The sequence below is a fragment of the Bombus affinis genome, chromosome 3 (assembly GCF_024516045.1).
Source record: "Bombus affinis isolate iyBomAffi1 chromosome 3, iyBomAffi1.2, whole genome shotgun sequence".
Taxonomy (NCBI): Eukaryota; Metazoa; Arthropoda; class Insecta; order Hymenoptera; family Apidae; genus Bombus; species Bombus affinis.
In genome coordinates, this window is record NC_066346.1 from 16,700,747 (window position 1) to 16,722,952 (window position 22,206).

Genomic DNA, 22,206 nt, shown 5'->3' on the forward strand with positions numbered 1-22,206 from the left:
TTTAAATATATTATGCTGAAAAGATATAGAATGGATTCGGAAATACAAATAATTCCCTTTATTTAGCACACAACTGTTATACATATATCTTATACTCTTAAGACCTCAAAAACCTACTCGCACGCACGCTTGCTGTCAACCGACTCTTCCAGATACTTCTAACGACTGGCTCTTGTCTTTTGTCTCAACCAAGACCCGGACGTCCTCTGATGCTTACACACACATTCACATGTACAGTGTAAATGTATCATATTCCCAACAATTGTATTGGAAAAATTTGAAATGGATCGGAAAATGTATATGGAAGTTACAGGACCTTTCTCGAAAATTATCGATAGTTCAAATATCAGGTTGTACAACAAAAGAGTCTTTCGTTTTATAAGAAAATAATAGACGCACGATGTTTCTTGTTTCCTTTATTTTATCGAACTACGTACGTTCCATTTTGTTCTATTAAGGTAAAGACCACGACATTTGACAGATTAGCTGTCGTGTTTGTATAAAGATGCATTGTCGTAAAAGACATATTCGTAGAGGAAAGACACTTTTGGGGCAACCTAATATTTGGCTGAACCTGACAAAACTGTACGCTTGTAATAAATAAAAAAAAAGCCTGCTACGCCCTTTCGATCATTTCAGCTCGAGTTATGTATGGGTCGACCCAATTACGTTCTTACAACGTTAGAGGATACCTTCGTTTTGAAGAAAATGAAAAAAGATCGCACATTTTCGTTTCAATTTTCTTGATTAAAAATCTTCTCCCAACGTTACAAATATGTTTTATTATCGTTAAAATAGGGACAGACTCGAAAGTACAAAAATTGCAGAGTCGCAACTGATGTAACGAACATATTCATGATAGTCGTGTCTCGTTACAGCGTTAACGGGATTTCAAAATGTTTGGCATAATACGCGATCCTACGCAAAATTTCCGCCAGCTCAGTAAAGTTTCGGCTATCCGAGTCTCGTATTATACGATGTGTTTCCAGCTTTCTCCTAACTGCGCGTTTTTTTCGAAATTTTAACGCCGGCACCGCGCGAACAAAGTAAATAGATTAATTGAACTTTTAATCGATCAAATAGTCAACTAAACTGAAACGCACGTACGATGTTAAGTTATCGAAATCAATTTTACGATTTTACCGTACGAACGCCGGTATCATCCGACCTTTCGGTATTTTCCGAGTTTTCTATTGTTCGTGTGATACGCGTCACCTCGGAACGATCATGATTATTCGAACACTTTCGCAAGCCATAATAAGATTACAGAAAAATGTACTTTGCTGTGAATACACGTTTCATCGGAGGAATCGAAATTTGTACAGGACGATGTAGCGTCGTTCGAACGAAGCTGCGATAGACTTAAAGTTGGGCTGTACAATTTCTAGATTTATATTAATCCTATAGAACGAAAAGACCCAGAGCTCTATGAACGTTCTAAGAAAACGGATCTCCTTCGGCGTAAATGGCGCTCCTTATCGGCGAACGGCTACAATATCCTGAATCTTTCTTTTCGACGGTTTCCACGTCGATCGAGAGAAACTATTCGTCGAAATGGACTATCCGTGGCTGATCTATTACGGCAGAAAGTGAAAAAGAACGTAAACGAAGGAAATGGCCGACATAAAGGACGATAACTGTTAATTTAAACGTAATAGAACGAAAGAATACGATGTATTCGTTAAAGGATATTTAAGACAATTTAAATTAAAATCGATTTTCACACGACGTTCTTCGATTTTTTCCGGAACCAGATTATATCTATGATAACGTTTCGATAATATCGTTTTATGCAAAAGAAAGCCAATTATATGATTGAAAGAAGAAATTTGGATCAACGTATGGATATCCTCCTATTTCGTTGCACGAGTTGCGAATAACCTGTCGAATAATGATAAAGATAGAAACGAATATGACAAAGGCATAACGAAGGAACTAATATTCAGAATTTCGTGCGTTTAATTCCTCGAAAATTGCACTTTTAAACGCATCGGTCTCGCAGTTCAACCTGCCGGGAACAAAGAATTTTATCAGAAACATCGTTCTAACATTTCAATTTTACAAACGTTTCGCTCTGCTTCGTTAAAAGCTGCGCGTATTTGGTAGATAGAAAATTATGCACATACGTTAAAACGTATAACGCGCAACAGGCAAGGATATACGCGTACGCGCTGCAAACGCGTTAAAAGCGAAAAATATCGCTGAAATTATTTTCCCATAATAAAGAAATCGTCGGGCCTCTTACGAATACAAAAGATAATTCGTTAAGATTATAGTGTCTATTAATTTTACCATAACGAGTTTAACAGAGCTTTCGAAACTAAAAGCTTTATCACAGACGATAAACCCTTTGAGTGCTGAATACTCACGGCCTATGTCGTCCGTACGGACGGCGCGTGTCTAGCGCTGACGATCGGTGTGGACGGAATACTTTTTCGTTAGACTGAACTCTGTTGATTAACTATTCAATGCGCAAATCGTAATAAGTTATAGTAGTTTAAATGATTAAAATGAAAGAGATTAAATGATTCAAGAGCGTTATATTTTAGTTATTTTTAATTATTTATTATAAACATTGAAATTTACAGTTAACTAGAATTTGCGTAATAAAGTAGAAAACTAAATTTAGTAAATATGTGAAATCCCTAGAGTTCATGTAGGATAGGGATTCTTTTTGTTTTACGGGTAGCACGACAAGCTGTGTTTAACGGAGAGATCGATACGGACGAGCAGTTGAAGAAGTACGTGTTCCCCAGACGGACGGACATAGAGTTACATTAGAGAGACAGACAAGGTTATAGAATAGTTGTTTAAGATTGTAAAGACTGAAGATTTAAGATTTAAAGACTGAAGAAGAAAGGTCGATAGCTCAGGACGTTGAAAATCGATTCTCGATTTTCAGGTAAACATTGCACCAAAGACTTATAACTTCCCGTTTAGATAATCATCGTTATTGATTGTTATAGACGCATATTAATTGTTGTTCATTTTTGTATTTTATCAAATCATTTCATAATAAAAAAAAAACTCGATTTTCAGACTTCAGAATCGAAATATTAAACTCCCAATAGACGATGAGACAGCAGCACTGATACCGATACGGATTCAAACTTCGTATTCCGAGACATTGTCTTAGAGGAAGCATAAATAACATCCACAAGAAAAACAAAGACGGAAATGGAGAAACTCAACGTGGACATGGAAAAACTTCTAGAGATCCTTTAAAGACGAGATAAGAGGGAAATAGTTGAAACAAACAACAATATAGAACGATTAGAAGGAACTCAGAAAGCCACAAACTGGATATCAGAGTATGAAGAGGAATGCAAAAAATACAAAATAAAAAGCGATGAGGAAAAGTCAAAGGTTTGAGAAAGTACCTAGGAAAAACAGCAAAATGGTGGTACCAAACAAATCTACTGAAAGCTGGAGGACACAACTGGGAAGATTGGAAAGAAGCATTTATCAAAGCCTTTAAGAATAAAGGTTGGCCGGCAATACGATATGCTTACAACTGTAAATACCTTTCAGGTTCGTTCGTAGAATATGCAATAGAGAAAGAACGACTAATATTGGAAGTAAAAAGTGAAATGGATGAAGAGGTGAGGATACACCTGATTGTCATTGGATTACCTATCGAAGTCCAAGACAAAATCGAAAGCGATAATATACAGACAACAAATGACCTAATAGGAATATATTTAAATATATTATGCAAACGTTGGACAACGTTATGTTTTGTTAAGCTAACAGGATACACTAAAAGTCCATTATCAAGAAAGGGGATGTGGCCCGTAAGCAAGTATGTTCTTCTCGATATGACCATCAGACAGTACCTGTGATGCGGTTATCCCGGAAGTACATTGCGGAGTCGGTAGAGAGCGTTTCCTGACCTCTCGCCAGGGAGACGATAGATGAGGATTTAAGGGTGTCGAATCGGGATCCATGCAACGCGGAGGCGACTCGTTCCTTCGCCCTTCCTCTTCCTCTTCGCCCGATGTGCATTCCTCTATGACGATTTGAGGCTCGCCATAGTTTGCCACATTCACATTCGGGCTGCACAATTGTCTTCTCATCTTGATTTAGAAAACTCTCACTTGAACATAAATAAAACGTTTCTTCGTTGAAACCGTATCATAGTGGAGAACGATCGAACAGTACAAAAGAATGAATAAAAATAAGTCACATTTTTATTAATTTTCTTTTGTATCTAAAAACAAATCTGATAGATTCAAAGATACAAGATCTTCCAATCTTCCTTTATTGCACGTACGAGCAGTTGAAGAAGCACGTGTTCCCCAGACGGATGGACAGAGAGTTACATTAGAGAGACAGACAAGGTTATAGAATAGTTGTTTGAGATTGTGAAGACTGAAGATTTAAGATTTAAAGACTGAAGAAGAAAGATCGGTAGCTCAGGACGTTCAGGTAAACATTGCACCAAAGACTTATAATTTCCCGTTTAGATAATCATCGTTATTGATTGTTATAGACGCATATTAATTGTTGTTCATTTTTATATTTTATCAAATCATTTTATAATAAAAAAACTCGATTTTCAGACTTCAGAATCGATCCCTGAATTATCGCATTATTGAACCTTATAAATATAACACGAGTTAATAATTTAGTTGTGTGTGAAAAATTCAGTGCTTGGGAAAACTAAAAAAACCAGATGTAGAGTTTTCTTACAAGTGGTGACCACTTCAACAATAACGAGGTACTATTGGCATTTGTTTACTGCCGTAAGGAATGCATTTATATTTATTTCACACAAACGTAATAGTATTACTTCTGCATAGGTGTTCGGAAAAATTGAAAAACCCATACATGCGTCCTTAGTCCATGCCGAGCACTTACAGAAAACGCATATATATGTCCTTAGTCCACACCGATAGCTTTCGCCAGACACCTATATGCGCCCACAGCACTCAAAAGGTTAAAACACTGTTCTTTATATCATTTCCCTATTTATAGTTGCGATATCGGGAATAACTTTAGACCGTTTTAAACGTCGTTTACTCGATTAAATCGCGCGTAACGATATTTGTCGTGGAATCTCGCAAAGAACGTAAAGCACACGTAACGATTCATCGATAAATCGGTTAACGACGTTGTTACGATTACCACGAACACACCCGTTAACGATATTTTTTCCATTTTTAGGTTGTTCGCGAACGAAAGAGAATCGTCTCGAGAAAGAAAAATCGCTTATAAGTATTTGAGCACATCGAACTTTCAACGCTCGGTAAGTATTCGTAAAATCCTACAAAAGTATTACAGCCATCTCGATCGTTTAATTCGATTAAAAACATTTTCGTTTTTAGAGAATTTATTCAACGGTAGTCGTTCGATGTACTAGGTTGTCCGAGAAGTTTCTTTCGTTTCATAAAATGATAATAGATGAGCAACAATTTCTGTTTTATATCATTTTATCGAATTAGGTGCGATCCATTTCCTTATATCTCTATTATTATGTTCGTGCATAATTCGATAAACTAATATAAAAGAAAGGACATCGCGCGTCTATTATTTCTTTATAAAACGAACACAACGTATTAAGTTGCCCGAAAAGTGTCTTTCTTTCGCAAAAAGAATTTTTTACAACAGTGCACCTTCGTACAAACGTGAAAGTAAGTTTGTGAAATATCGCGGTGTTTATCTCAACAGAACAAAACGGATCGTACGTAATTCGACAAAATAATATAAAAGAAGGAACGTGCGTCTATTATTTCCTCATAAAACGAGAGAAACTTTTCGGACAACCTAATAGTAGCGGTACAGCAAGAATAACCTTTCAGAGGCGAATCGTATAGAACGGATAAAAAGAAAAAATAGGAAACTAGGAAAGTAGAAAAAAGTCGGAGATTTCATGCGAAAACGGAGAAGCGCACTAGCGCGCGACGAGTTTTCCAAGCGTTTTATCTACGACAAATGCAAACACCATTTGGCTGAATATCTGACAGCACAGGCGGTATGACCCATGTTGAACCATGTTGATCGAAACGACGAAAGGTCACGCGTTAGCCTGCGTTGACAAAACGGTGCCACTTGAGTGGAATCATGCGATTTCTCTTACCGTATCGTCGTTTGATCCTTCCGTCGATTCTAATGGAAAATTGAAATTTCATTTCTGTTGCTTCTTAACAACACGACATAACGAGAAATCGAACGACTCGTTGTTATTTCATTTCGCTCTATCTCCTCGTTTTATTTATACATCTTTCGAAAAGCTATCGTCGATAGCGTAAACAGTTAACCGCGTTTCATGAATTAAACAGGTCGAGAAAAATGTTAATCTCGGTGTGTTTCATCTGTCGTATAATATAAAACATTACCATTTACCATAAAAATTCCAAATTTTAGTAAGAAGCGCTAAGAATGTTATTTAGTGGTACGTTCGCTTTGTCAGTAAAACTGAAAAATTTGATTTGTTCCTTTGTTATATCGGTTATTCCCTGTACAACGTATTCCTTTTTATAAACTCAGTTGATTATTTTCACCGATATATCGGCTATGCCCGAATTGTTTACGCAATTTTGTCTGCTTGCAAATTGAGTGGATGTTTTACTGCGTGTGTCCGGTATTCCCCGATAACGATCGAAATATAATACAGAAAATATAATGCGATTCAGTTTTTTGGTCGAATGTGTGTTGAATAAATTATCGAATATGCAATTCCACGAACACGAGCTTCGAAAGTTGCTCCACCATCTACGAGTTCAACCGTAAAACCTACGCTTCCTATCAAAAAACATTTCCCCAATTTTATACCAGTTATATCATTGATCGAATCCACTTCACGTTGCTGGTGTTAGATTTGCCAAGTGCCACTTTGTGCGATATTCTGTTTCGAGAAATACCACACTGGGAGGATCCACTGAATTTCTTCTATCTTTTCACATTTTTCTTGTTTACGAATTTTGTTATTTTGTTACAATTTTAACATTTTATGTGGGAAATAATTCATTTTTTCGAAGAAAAATGTAAGCCATCGTCATTTTGGTTTAACGTCGTCGTAAAACTTATAACAGGAACACGTAACACATTTTCTTTGTGTTCGACGTGTATACTCGTCGTCGTTTATTTTTATTTGCATTTTATTCACGTTGATTTCTAAAACTAAATTCCACGGTTAACTGGTTAACAGTACATCGCGCTTCGTGAATATTTCAATTCACTCTTCTATGCTAAGGAATCGCACGAGTCATCTGATGCGTCATTCGTCTATCATCTGACACGGACGAAGAAAGGAAGAATTTCTCGAGATTTTACGCAGAACGAAAATTTGTTTTTCGATATACGCTACAATTTTGTTCTTCTCATAGAGATTATACGAGAAAGTAAAATGTACTATTGTTCGTTTTATTCCGCGCGATTCTCAACTTTTATAATCTCGCGTAACGTAACAAAGCATTGCAAAAAGAAATAAAAAGGTGGAAAAGTAAAAACTGAAAAATATGTTGCACGTAAAAATTTCTTATGATTTCTCTTCAAACTTTGAAAATTTGGATTCAAATTAACGCGATATAGTATCATTTACATGTACAGTTTAGTTGATAACAAACTAACAGCAAACAAAGCAATGTTTATCGCTGTTTTACGAAATTTATTTATTACACGACTTATATTTGTGTGACTTTTTCTTCGTAATTTCTTAATTGATTGTTATTCTGGGTGTTTAGATATTTTTCATTCTGTCCACAGTTTCCACTCGGTCGTATCTTCAATTCGTTAACAAACTTTCTCGAGTTTGAGGAAAATATGAGAGAACCGTTACTTTATATGCAAGTTTCTTTCTTCGAACGTTAAAAGTTCGAAATTTTCTTCAAGCATCAGGAGTATTTTCATTTGTCGAAACGAGGACGAAATTGGGGTATAAAACTTGGCGAGCGCTGCAGCATCGAGAATTAATGATATTGTGCTTCAACTTAATTTATCGCCATGAAAATGCTGGTCTGCACTTAGTCGACCACGAACTTTTACTATTTCGGACTTTTTCCTCCTAATATTTTATATTGGGTTGGCAACTAAGTGGTTGCGGATTTTATCATTAGGTGGCACTGACAAAGTCCGCAATCACTTAGTTGCCAAACCAATATTATCGTTCCATCTGAAACTTCTATTATTTAAAGCATCGTATTAAACCTTGTGTCCGAGTACAATGTTTCCAGTAATATTATACAGGTTGGTTGGTAACTGGTGGTACAAACGGAAAGGAGGTGATTCTACGCGAAAAAGAAGTCGAAAATATAGAATAAAAATTTTTCGTTTGAGGCTTCGTTTGAGGCTTCGTTTGAACCCTGTATGTTGGGTTGTCCGGAAAGTGTCTTTCTTTCAAAGAGACGTCTTTTTCAACGACGCATCTTTATACAAACATAAAACCTAATCTGTCGAACATTGTGATCTTTAGTTTGATAAAACAAAACGGATCATAGGTAATTCGATAAAATAATATAAAACGGAAAATGTGCATCCATTATTTCCTTATAGAACGAAAGAAACTTTTCGGACGACCTAATAGTTTCGTATTGCCATAAACGGAGAAAATTCGAACTTTCTAAGTAACGTTATATGGTAATACTATATAACGTAATACGTTATAACGTAACAATATACAACGTTATACGTTATTACGTAATAGTAAAAGGTATGTAAATATGAAACCGGAATTTTCGCATAGAAAAATACACGTTTATTGTATATAATTATACGTTATATGGTAACACCATATAATGTTATACGTTATAACGTTAAAATGTACAACATTATACGTTATAACGTAACAATATAGAACGTTATATGTTATTACGTAATAGTATATAACGTTATACGTTACATGGTAATACTATATAACGTTATAAGTTACATGGTAATGCTAAATAACGTTATACGTTACATGGTAATACTATATAACGTTATTCGTTATAACGTAACAATATACAACGATGCACGTTCTTACGTAATAGTAAAAGGTATGTAAGTATGAAACCGGAATTTTTGTAAAGAAAAATACACGTTTATTGTATGGTAATTATACGTTATAACGTATCACTATATAACGATATACGTTATATGGTACTACTATATATCGTTATACGTTATAACGTAACAATATACAACTTTATACGTTATATGGTAATACTATATAACGTTATTCGTTATAACGTAACAATATACAACGTTATATGTTATTACGTCATAGTATAGAGCGTTATACGTTACATGGTAATACTAAATAACGTTATATACTACATAGTAATACTATATAACGTTATACGTTATAACGGAACAATATACAACGTTATATGTTATTACGTAATAGTATATAACGTTATACGTTACATGGTAATACTATATAACAATATACGTTACATGGTAACACTAAATAACGTTATATGTTACATGGTAATATTACATAACGTTATTCGTTATAACGTAACAGTATACAACGTTATACGTTATTACGTAATAGTAAAAGGTATGTAAATATGAAACCGGATTTTTCGCATAGAAAATTACACGTTTATTGTATGATAATTATACGTTATATGGTAACACCATATAATGTTATACGTTATAACCTTAAAATGTACAACATTATACGTTATAACGTAACACTATAACGTTATAACGTATATAACGTTATACGTAATATGGTAATACTATATAACGTTATACGTTATAACGTTAAAATGTACAACATTATACGTTATAACGTAACACCATATAACGTTATACGTAATATGGTATTACTATATAACGTTATACGTTATTATGTAGTATTATATATCGTTATACGTTATATGGTAATACTATATATCGTTATCCGTTATAACGCATGAATATACAACGTTATACGTTATTACGTAATAGTATATAGAGTTATACGCCATATGGTAACACCATATAACGCTATACGTTATAACGTAGTAGTATACAACGCAATACGTTACACGGTAACACCATATAACGTTATACGTTATAACGTAACAATATACAACGTTATACGTTATTACGTATTAGTTAAAGGTATGTATATATGAAACCGGAATTTTTGTATCGAAAATACTCGTTTATTGTATGATAATTATACGTTATATGGTAACACCATATAATGATATACGTTACAACGTAATAACGTATAACGTTGTACATTATGGTATACATTATACATATGGTGATACTATATAACGTTACACGTTATTATGTAATAGTTTATATCCATATACGTTATATGGTAATACTATATAACGTTATACGTTATAACGTAAAAATGTACAACATTATACGTTATTACGTAACAGTATATACCGTTATACGTTATATGGTAATACTATATATCGTTATACGTTATATTGTAATACTATATAACGTTATACGTTATTACGTAATAGTATATATAGTTATGCGTTATATGGTAATACTATAGAACGTTATACGTTATTACGTAATAGTATATATCGTTATACGTTATATGGTAATACTATATAACATTGTACGTTATAACGTAACACGATATAACGTTATACGTTATATGGTAATACTATATATCGTTATGCGTTATATCGTAAGAATATACTACGCTATACGTTGTTACGTCATAGTATATAATGTTATACTTTATATGCTAATACTGTATAACGTTATACATTATTACGTAATATTATATATCGTTATACGTTATATGGTAATACTATATAACGTTATACATTATAATATTATATATACGACTTAATTGAAAATTACCATGACACTTGACATCACGCGTTGCTCGAGAGCGAAGTTAGGCGGATGTTTATATCGTCTGGGAGTCCCAGAGCAGCAGTTAAGGGTTAATATCGAGAGCGCAGCGATGGTAAACGTTATAATAATACAAAGTTCCGATATTCTCTAACTCTAACCATTCTACAAATTTCATCTTTAAACGGTATCATGATCTGGTCCTGGTTTAACCAATTGGCTGTTTTCCACGAGTATACTCGTCACGAAGAGATGGCAGTATTTTACGTTACGACGAGCCCCGTCAGTACTAAATTGAAAAATAAAACAGTCGTTTCGTAACAACTTAATTGTATATTATAACAGCCACCTGTACTCCGTGTTCGACGAGTATACTCGCCATCGCTTACTGTTCGCGACACACTTTTAGGTACACGCTTTTCAAAGAGGTCGCAACCGCTAACTGCTAAACTTTTTTATTCTGACATTGAAATTTAACAGGAATAAATCAATGTCAGCGGCAATTTCAGTTCTATCCTTGGCACGTAAATACAATATAATTTACCTTTAACGAAAATGAATGCAATTATTCGTAATTATTCGCGATACTATTTACTTATATATTTTCCTATGTTGTCTTACGTATCTGTTATTTGTAATAGATGAGATCGAACGAGAAATATTACAGGATCAGCAGCAGGGTTAATTTATCAGTGTAAAAATATGCGCAAACTTCCACGATCCAGTTATAACACGCGATATAATTCGCTATTTGCTTAGCTCGCTTCGCCAACTGCCAGCCTCGCTATCTTTGTCCATGAGGATCTATTAAGATTATCATTTTAATTACACGTTGGTCGATCGAACGGCCAACGAGAAACGCGGCCGACAATTTTGATTAAATAGCCGCTAGCGTTACCGAGAACACGGCTCGTGTAAAACAATTTCGTCAGACAATTTTAGTTATCGGATTTGTTCGGCGAGACGCGCAAAGAAACCGGCTTTCACCTCGTCAAAGGCTACGTTTCACGCGAAACTCGCGCCAGTTACAGCGTTAACTTCCTTTGTAGTATTCATGGTGAAATCGCCAATTCATTTCCACCGTCTAACGAGAAAGACGAAACGGACGTATTCTCGGTGAACGCTTCCCTTTCGCGTCTCTGCCGTTCTTCGAATCGCTCTGCTTCAACGCAGTACAACCAGCCAGCTCTCTCGTTCGACAGCTGACAAATTGCCTGCGTAACTTGTTTGCCGCGACCGCGAGAACTATGTTTTAAGTCGAATGATCGTCAGATGTTACGAACAATTGGAAATTATCTTCATTTCCCATATCGCTGGCCGATGCTCACGATCTGTTCAGTTTGGAAAACATGGAACAGCTCGCTGGACGATTAGTTTGAATTTTACGGAATCGCGCTTGAGGTGGAATATGCCGAGATCGTAGAATCGTTGATGTTCGACTGCTCCCACGAATACTCTGGTGTCTGTACGTTTTATCAGTCGAACCTAACATTTCTCAGTGACGGATAAGTTTCTTTTTAAAAAATCTACACATTCTTTTCTCTGTTCGAATAGAATAGAATAGAATTCCGATAAATAAGAATTTGGTATGAAACTAACAACGTTCCAGTCGTACAGAAAGAAAATACAATTTAATTAAAAACGTGGGAGGTGGTGTAAGAATCGGCGATAGAATTCATCAAGAGTACGTGACGTTGGAAAAGCTACAGTCACAGATGTTAGAAAATGGAAACGTGATATTGAGAATTATGTAAAGCACGTGGATTGCTCGAATGATGGGGTAAATGTGGGGAAACCTTAAATACACTGATGTAATGGGATGGTTTCGTTGTGATAAAGACGATAATAACGACGATTTTATACAAATGGAAACAGCCAGCTAAAACGATAATGGAGAGGCACATTCCCATGCCGAAGCACCCACGCCACTCGAAAAAGGGGCTTCGATCGTATAAAATTCACCGCGCAAAAGCTCCCAGGTACAGAGAAAATGTAATTTTGCGCAGTTATTTCTACCGAAAGAATCATGTGACGTGGTGCTTAAAAAGATATGGAATGTATAAATATTCAAAAAATCAATTTTATAAAATTAAATCTATCGATCCATTAATAGGATTAAAAGAAAGGAATACATCCGAAATGTACACAAAATTGAAGGAAAGGAAGATTTGTATAAAAATTGTAATAATAGGATGCAGCAATTTCACGATACCATTTAATTAAAGTGGGTGTATATTTTTTTGAGAGCATCCTCTGTACATCAGAAATATATTACGAAATAGAAATATGTTATTACTGGTTTTCCGATGAGAATCCGAAGTGTATCAAAAATTTAATCGGCGTAGATATTTATCGACGCAACAGTTGCAATTTCACAGATACAAATATCTTGCGAGTTCTCTCATCGTCGTAATTTGTATCTCCTTTATATACATCGTCTGTCTGAATATTCTTTCCAATATTCTAATTGGACTGTAGATTTTGATGCAAATTCATATTTTTGAGAATATGATTGAAAAGAAAAAAAAAAAAGAGAAGTAAAGAGTATTTTGTATATTTTATATTTTCTTTCGTATCACGTGCATTTTGTACAATTTTATTGAAATTGGATTACAAGAGCTAAGCAAATCGAACATCAAACAGACTACGCGTCGTGTGTTACTTTATAGGAAAATCAGGACAATGTCTGTAACATTCGTAGTATTTTACGATCCTATCTACGATAGCAATTAAAAGTTCATCAAACAGATGATTACATCACGTACAAGCCATTTGAAAGTCAAATTGTTCCATTTTCCGAAAATTTATTCTTTCTAACTCTTTAAGAGTATTACATCGTGGCTTATTAACATACTAAATAATAATTGACTGTTCGAATAGTTTGATGATTTTTGGAAAGTACGTGTCCCTGATAAATATAACTTCTATGCACACTTCCAATTAAACGAAAGATATTTTTACGGCGAGTGTCGGACTATTTTAGCTTTCGAGGCATTGTAAGTTGAATTTTAGTTGCGGCGTCGACAAATCATTGATTCAGTGACAGTGAATTTTCTTTTTTCTGGGTGTGATGCGAATGCGCAGAAACTTTGACGTCAAACGTTCCCGCTGAACGAACAGGACCTTCCGACTGCCATGGATATTGATTTTCCTTGGGCTTCAAGGTTTCTGGAGCAGCTGTACCCATCCAGCGCAGACTCCGGCTATTCTCAATATGGCTGTCTATTGTACCCAATCCGCTCGTTTTGCGTTGCAACGCGCTCGCCGCTATACACCAGCATGCGATCAATGCGCCAAGGACATCAGCCGATCGCAATTTAAACAGCCGAATTTATTTTCGAATGTGACGCGCTAGACGTTATCAACATGGCCGATACATGTACCCTGTCACGTACTTCCTGATCGTCGCGTCTATCTCCATGGTCGTAAGCATCAATGGTAAGCCTCGCATTTCACTCGCTTTGTCGGGCTGCTTAAACCTTCGCCTCTTTAATTCGACGCGTTTCTCACACGTTTCGCCACGAATCAAATTACATTTTTCTGAAATTAAAAATTCGCCGATACGCGTTGTCCATCTTCGGTATTTGCGAGAGAAGAAAGCGATTCTTGCGCCTTATTCGACACGCCGATTTTCACGTCGATACGATCGGAATACCAAAGTTGATCGACTCGACAATGTATTGACCAGTTAGCTGTTGCGACTAATGCGACTAAAATGCGTTAGAAAGGACAGAACAACTACTTTGTTCACGCTGTATTATAGTTTTTTCATAATAATTATTTATATCTCTTCATTTGTTCGTTTTACCTGGTCCTGGCTTCCGAATGGTCGAAACGTCTTCAAATTTACGAATATATTTTAGTTTTCGCTGAAATTGCAGTTTAAACAGCAAAAACTGCTTTTTACGCGTGACGAGTATACTCGTCAAGAGTAGGTAACTGGTTAAGACGGAAGATAATTTGCCAGGATAGACAATGGCGGTATTTCGTCTTTGAGAATTTTTAATTTGAGGAATTTTTCTTTCAACAAAGAGCGTTTCTGTAATGGAAAATGGAAGTTTCTGTTTCTTCCCATTTTTCTCTTTCTTTCTCGAGGTTCCTTTCAATTACATGGCCCTATTTGTTTTACGAGCAAGTTGCGTTTTAGGAGCGTGTTTCGTTGAGGGAGTTTTCACTAGATGTCTGAAGGAACGATGTTTCGTCTATTTATAGCGAAGATCTTCCTCTACATATAAACTGCATATAGAGGAAAGTGCACCTGTTGAAGCCTTCACTCGTAGGTGTTAGCCATTTGTGTTACGAATCGTGTAAACAACGATCATCGTACACGGTGCATTTAATTGACTTTTCTTCCGTGATAAGCTTCGCGATGAATTCTCATTTCGAGGCTACCTTTTTCATTTACCGTCTTGCCTACGTTTCCTATGTATAAAATAAATAATTCATACTGAATACATCTATTTCTATTTTTTCTTTTTCTTTAGATAAGAAGAATATTACAATCAACTTTCACAGAGAATTTTTAACATTAGATCGTCCCAAAAGTGTCTTTTATCTTATAAGGAAATAATAGACGCACAACATTTTTTGTTTTAAATTATTTTATTGAATTACGTTTAATCCATCTTATTCTATTGGAACCAGATGTGAAATAAAACAGTATAATTTTTAACTTCATGAAATATACATAGAATATTTCGTGGATATCGAATCTGCAGTCTTGCGTAGATCCAATTGTCGTATAGATGCAAACGTAGTCGTATACCGTCTGTTTAGTCTTCGGAGATGATCCAATCTGTTAAGAAGCTGAAACTCTAGAGGATTGGTACGATTGGTCAAACTTGCGTGGAAGCGTTTTTCCGAACTTGGAAATATCTTTCAGAACTGTAGGTATTTTTAAGTACCCGTGTATGATTTCGTTGATTACCTGCCAATGGATAAGGAATACGTTTGCTGCTCTCGGAATACGTTTAATTGAAATAAATCGAAATAAATTTTTCGTAATTTCCGGATACGTTTACGATATTTTGCTTGCCAAGTCTTACCGTCGGACGTATCGCAAGAACAGCAGGAAAATTTGGCGAAATATCGTTAGAGACGCTATTCGACGGAAAAGCTAAACATCCGAAGAATTCCGTTGTAAATAAGAAACCTAAACCGATGTTTCACCTTAATAGACGATTTCCTCGATGATATCCCTTTCCGCAATCTTCCTAGCAATCTTGTCGACGAACGCGACGAAATTTCATCCTACGCATATCGCCGATGTGTCTGTAAATGTCAAGACTAATATCTATTTATTTGTACAAAAATGTACAAAAATCTGACGTTAATGAAAGCACGACACATTTGTTTGAAAAATGAAAGAAAGGAAGAAGTAGAAGGAAGTAATTTCTAAGAAATAAAAGAGAGAAAGATGCGAAGCATTAAAAAGTAGACAACGATTTGCCCAACGTCTTACGTCCGATTCCTACGTCGATTTTAATAATCTTTAGAAATCTAGGATAAATCACGATTTCTATTAATTAATACGTATTTGTCGGTTGATTGTGTCCGATGATCAGGCCAACTGTTAACTACGGAACATCGAACTCACGCAGCGTCGGAACGAGCAAACGATTTATGGTGTCATCAGTGTGATACAATGGAAGATGGAGAGAGATGCGCCAATCTGACCGGAAACTTCACCACTTTCGGGCACAAGTGCACTGGTGATAAAAGGACCTGTATGGTAATGACAAATGATAACAGCGATTCAAACGCTTGTTGATTATACACAGGTCACGCACGTGTTTCAGCAGATGTTTGATATTTTGCTTTGATCGCGTGCTTTTAAAGCAAACAGAATATAGCAAACAGCTAGCTAAAAGCGATATTAGTTATCGTCAACACGAGAGCGAGAGAAGGCTGTTCAAGATAGAGCCACAGTTTCATTTCGTTCATAACGCGATTTTAGTGTTTGGAAATGTTCAATATAGTCGATCAATTCAGTTTCATAATAATTACGTACTTTATTGAAATTGAATCCGCTTTATAGGAACATATGTACATGGTGTACACATTTGAGGGAATATGCAAATGCAATTTTTTATTTGTTCTTCTTATTTATTGGTAATCAACAATGATATTGGATATGATATAATTGTACAGTTTGCACATACACGGCAAAAATTTTACGAAATCCGTAATCGATATTAACCGACCGAATTAACAATGAACGAGCCGTATTCTCTGGAAATGATGCGAGATATTCTGGAAAATTGATATTCCCTTGACTAAAAATATGTTACGTTCACACTCACTCGTGTTCGTTACAAGTTCCAATGTGAAATGTCATACAGAGTGAAACAAGGAATTGTTGCAAATATTAATTTAATTTTAGTATCAAGAATCATTCTACGTACATGTAGAATTCTTTCTCATCTTTTCTTTTCAGTCTTCTTTTTTCTCTTTTCGCTCGATACTATCAAGTTCGTGGTTTAATGCCGCCCAAAATGAGCTCGTACTCGGACAAAATTAAAAGAAATACTATATTTTAGCGTACGAGTGTCTCCTGCGATCCGCTAGGACATGTCATATAACGAACATCGTGAAAGTTTAAAATCTGCAAATATTCCTTTCACGTTTGCTTCTTTCTCTTCAGGTAAAGCGATTTTCTTACACTACCAGCACCGAAGATTCAACGTCTAGTCCACAAACTTGGTCGGTGGAGAGAAAGTGTACTAACAAATGCGACTCCGGATGTATAGTGGTCGGTGAACGAACAAAACTCTCCGCTTGCACCACTTGCTGCGAGAAATCGTTTTGCAATATCGGTACCGGTGCTGCGAACGATCTGACGATAAGAGGGATCGATCTGTTTCTAGCTTTAGTATTACAAATTACATTAACAATTATCATGTATCCGTCCTGACATTGCAGACGAAGTAACACACGATCGTGAATCATTTTAGTCGCCGATGAGAATAATTGGTTCCATTAACGCGTTTATACGTACATTGTAACATACACTGTAATATTACACAACAACACAATACATAAGATTTGTCGCATTACCAATGAAAATGCTGTTTTCATTTTATAAATGTGTACATGGAGTTTCATTCCTTATGTGTTTCATAATAATATTACGATGAATATTGATTAATAAGTCAATAAAATTACGACGATATCGATAATACGAAGCTCAGAAATAAGAAAATAATAATGATGTTCTCGTTCTAATGATATCGATAAATCAAAGAACAATTGATAATATAAAAAGGGGATGTTCTTAAGAATACGATGCTCATAATTATAATAATTACAAATACAATCAAATCTACGAGAATGAGATTTAAAACACTGCTAAATTATTACCCGATCGTTCAACGAACCAATGTAATTAAAATTGTAAATTTTAGAAAAATTGTTATAGCAATACACTACCAATAAATTGTATAAAGTAACAAACTTTTCTGAAAAAGAAACTCATTAAAACTCTCGATATAATAATAAATACTTTTTATCGATTTCCATTTTTCCATTATCCTCTACTTAATTCCCAAGGATGACAATGAGAAACATATTAGGTTGTTCCAAAAGTCTCTGTCTGTTTTATAAGAAAATAATAGATGCACAACATTTTTTCTTTTATATTATTTTATTGAACTTTGTATGATCCGTTTTCTACTAATAGAACAAAATGGATCATAATGTAAAACAAAAAATGATGTGCATCTGTCACTTCCTTATAAAACGAAAGAAATTTTTGGGAAAACCCAATAGAATGGGAATTTTCTCGTGGACACATAACATTAGAAAATTGTACACAACTTTTATTTAAATTCCTTCGTACGATCTCTGTACAATATTCTTTTACTAATTATACCTTAATTTTTAAGTATCCTCCGATTGGTTTCCAATTATTTTGATTATTTTGCAGGAAGCGAACAATTTTAACGATCGGCATATTTTTCGATACTCGTGAACAAGAGTGTACAACCTGGACGTTTATACACACCCACATTTCTCTCAAACGCACAAACATCCGCATTCCGTTTATAATACTAAAATTTCGCTGGAAACAGGGAAACGCGAGATCAGGTATCTACTAAATCGCTTAAACTATATAGTTTATACCAGCGCGTTTACAGCTGTAACCAATTAACGTAATTACACTGCCTAAATGAAAGCATTCAGTTTATACTCGTGCATTCTGTTCTTTCAACAGCATCCTGGAAATCTGCGTGTTATCATTTTCGTAGAAATCGAGAGAGCTTAGGTTAAATGTAGATCCGACATCGTCAAACGGAAAATTACAAAGTTCTTGAATTCCTGGAAGGTTCTAACGGGATATAGGGTTTTGTTCCAATGGAAAACGCATATTCGTTTCTAGGAATCGGTTTTAATTAAATTTCCACATCCGTGAACAAAGGGATATGATTTATCGTGCGATAGCATATAATGAAAACTAAGGCAAAGAATGGAATTTTTTGTTTTTCGTAGAAAACGTGAGACGACATCGCCTTGTTAAGAGGAAATAAAACCATTCCAGGAAAGAATAACGATCGTCGTTAAGCGTAATGTAATTTCTTTCTGAAGAGTCATACTAATCTATCGCCCACGCGTAATGCCTCGATGCTAAGCATCTCTCATTTTGCATCTCGTTCGTTGCCATTCATCTCGTCGTGTAAAACGCAAATAAAATGGAAAGAAATATTTTTTATTCCAAGAAGCAATTATTCAAACAACAATTTATCAACGGATAAAAAAATCAGAAATGTCCCTTTTAATATTTTTAAAATTAATATTAAAACCATCTTTCTCTTCTTTTTTACACTCTTACTTATCTGAAATTCTTTATCTCCTAATTTCGATAAACCATTTTACAAAACGTAGGCTATTGTCCGTTTTACGTTTAACTGTTATGAAATTTTGCAGTCCATTTACGCATAATCTTGCGAGTAAAGTACATTTTGCCAAAAGTAATCGAGCGTCTGTCTACTTTTGAACAATACTGTACCCAACAGCTACTTACAGTGGCTACAAAAAGTATTTCTGTATTATTTCTACTATTGTGTTTATCCCTGCGTGCTAATCAATTATATTAATTGAAAGCATATTAAGTGTCCTCTGTCTGCAAAAGCCTTACCGACATTTACACGCTGGATCGTTTAGGATCATGCAATATCTGTTTACGTTCTCGTGTTTTAAAAAGTGTGCTCAAAAATTCTTGAATACTCTTGCAAGTTGTTAGAATATCTTCCAATAATTTCCATATCGATACATGTGAATCTTTTTAAGCGAAGCGGAATCTAAGCAAAAATATGAAGAAAGTGGAAAATCGCTTAAAGTCACTGGTCGAAAACCATCCACTATGCAGATGGACAGATAAATTTCGCGTCACTTGATAGTACTATCGTATGACTACGAACTATTGACACTAGTTGAAAGTGAAATGTAACGGCTGATGAAAAAAAATTGAAAAAGATAGAGATACGTAAGTATTAGCATTAGGTTGGCATAAAAGTTTCTTTCGTTTTGTGAGGAAATAATATATGTACATTTTTTGTATCATATTATTGTATTGAATTATGTATGATCTATTTTGTAGTAATAGAATCCATTTTATTTTATTCGTACAGAATTCAATAACAATAACATTATATTATCCTCCTTCCGGATAGGTAACTGCCGATTAGCCTTTTGACCTTCCATGGCAGCTTCCTCTTGTCAAATTCCTCGTATATGCTCTTCCAGCTGAGCGAATTGAAGGCATTGCTAATATCCAGGGTGATCATCACGCATATTACCTTCTTCCGTTTGCAGATGTTGGCAAACTTCATCACCTGCGTGATGGCATCTACCGTACTCCTCTTCTTTCTGAAGCCATACTGCCTCCGATGGAACGGGTCCATTCCGATGCATCTCTCGATGATCTTCTTAAAGCATTTTTCCCAGATCTTGCTCATGGTTGGGAGAATGCTTATCGGCCGGTACGCGTTCGGGTAGACTGGGATCCTTTCCCGGTTTCCTTAGCAGTATTACTCTGGCCGTCTTCCAGCAGTCTGGGATCCTTCCTGATTCGGTGATGCCGTTGAACGCCCTTGTCACGAGCTCGCTCCTGCGACTCGCTACCAGCTTCGCGATCTCGCCCGGCACGCCATCGACTCCTGCAGCCTTCTTGGTGTTCATTCTTCCGGCGGCATCGACGACATCGCCTTCGCCGATGGCGACGCTGAGGCTAATATCTCCTTCTTCTTCGGTCTCTGCCTCTTCGCGGCCCTCATAATGGGGGGTCCGTGTCCCAAGGTGAATAGCCTCTGTAGGACTGCCTTCACCATGTCGATCGGCATGTCGTTGGTTGGTCCCTTGCTTTTACATTTCTTCATGACCGTGCGATAGGGTTTGCCCCAAGGGTCGCTCTCCAGTATCTTGCAGTATTTTGCCCAAACTGTTTTTTTTCTGCGGGCGATCTCCTTTTTTAACTGCCTTCGGATCTCCTTGTAGGCGTTGACGAGGGTCTCGGTGTTGCCGGCATTCTTCCTCCTTTCTTTCGTCACCTTCCTGAGCGCTTTGTGCGCCTGCGCTCTCAGTTCCGCGATCATCGGGTTCCACCAGTAGTTCGCGTACTTGCGGCTCGCCGCGCAGTTCGACTTCCTTAGCATCCCTTCGCACGTACCTTCGATGCTCTTTTGCAAGGGCTCGGCCCCATCCTCTCCGATAGCCGCGTTGAGGTCCTCCTTCTTCAGTGTGTCGTCGAATCTGCTCCGGCGACATGTCCTTGGTCACGTACCAGTAGAACTTCGATACGGTTCGGGTCTTCCTCGTCTTAAACCTGTGGAGCACGTACAGATGGTCCGAGGCCGAGTATTTGTCCAAGACCGCGCTTCCGGCGTGTATCTCGCTGACCTTGTTGGATACGCTTATTATGTCGGGGAAGCTCGTCTTCCCGTTCATGAAGAAGGTGTACTTTTCCTTGAGCCTCAATGGAAACACCCGGTGGCCGCTTAGTGCCTCCATTAAGACTCTCCCTCTCTTGTCTGTGGTCGATCCTCCCCAACAGGTTGACTTTGCGTTGAAGTCTCCGGCCACGACGACCTTGTCGTGTCTTCTAGCAACGCTCTTCGTCATAGTCGACAGCGTGTCTATGTATTTGGAGTATGCTAGCTTATTTATGTTGGGCGAACAGTATCCGCTGAAGCAGAAGACGTTGCCGACGCGGACGCCCACTATCCCGTCGCTCTTGACCTCTGTTGTTTCATCAGGCAGTTTGCCATTGAGGAGTGTGACCCATATCGAGGCGTCTCCTTTGGTGTCATTAAACCAGTGCGGTAGCTGCCTGTTCGGCTCGGAAATTATTATTATATCCGGCCTAAGTTCGATCGCGCATTGGTGCATCATGTCCTGCGCCAGCTTGCATCTGTTGAGGTTTATCTGCAGTATCCTCATTTATTCGCTTTCAACCGCCTTCTATATTCT

The 22,206-nt window shown here is 36.5% G+C and overlaps 3 protein-coding genes and 1 long non-coding RNA gene across 8 annotated transcripts in view; 2 read left to right on the plus strand and 2 right to left on the minus strand.

Annotated features, from left to right (window-relative positions):
- The window catches only part of LOC126914788 (uncharacterized), a 415,880-nt gene that overhangs the window by 306,331 nt on the left and 87,343 nt on the right, over positions 1-22,206 (minus strand). Inside the window, exon 5 of one of the 3 annotated variants that reach the window (XR_007709808.1) lies at positions 3,837-4,096. The exons of 1 other annotated variant lie outside the window; for it this stretch is intronic. The gene's annotated coding sequence lies outside the window, so the exon portion shown is untranslated. The remainder of the gene's footprint in view (positions 1-3,836; positions 4,097-22,206) is intronic. One more of the 3 variants, XR_007709806.1, reaches the window with a different exon arrangement.
- The window catches only part of LOC126914764 (uncharacterized), a 192,531-nt gene that overhangs the window by 107,382 nt on the left and 62,943 nt on the right, over positions 1-22,206 (minus strand). The window lies entirely within an intron of this gene.
- Positions 4,092-5,597, plus strand: LOC126914814 (uncharacterized). Of its 2 annotated transcripts, XR_007709819.1 has the most exons (5): positions 4,092-4,428; positions 4,563-4,720; positions 4,803-4,938; positions 5,167-5,248; positions 5,328-5,597. It is a non-coding gene; the product is annotated as an uncharacterized LOC126914814 (long non-coding RNA). The 2 variants fall into 2 exon arrangements; XR_007709818.1 differs by having other exon boundaries at positions 4,094-4,428; positions 5,167-5,597.
- Positions 13,960-18,195, plus strand: LOC126914768 (uncharacterized). The gene is made up of 3 exons (XM_050719176.1): positions 13,960-14,181; positions 16,308-16,474; positions 17,387-18,195. The coding sequence occupies exons 1-3, from the start codon at positions 14,121-14,123 to the stop codon at positions 17,654-17,656; spliced, it is 498 nt and encodes a 165-aa protein (XP_050575133.1). The 5' UTR covers positions 13,960-14,120; the 3' UTR covers positions 17,657-18,195.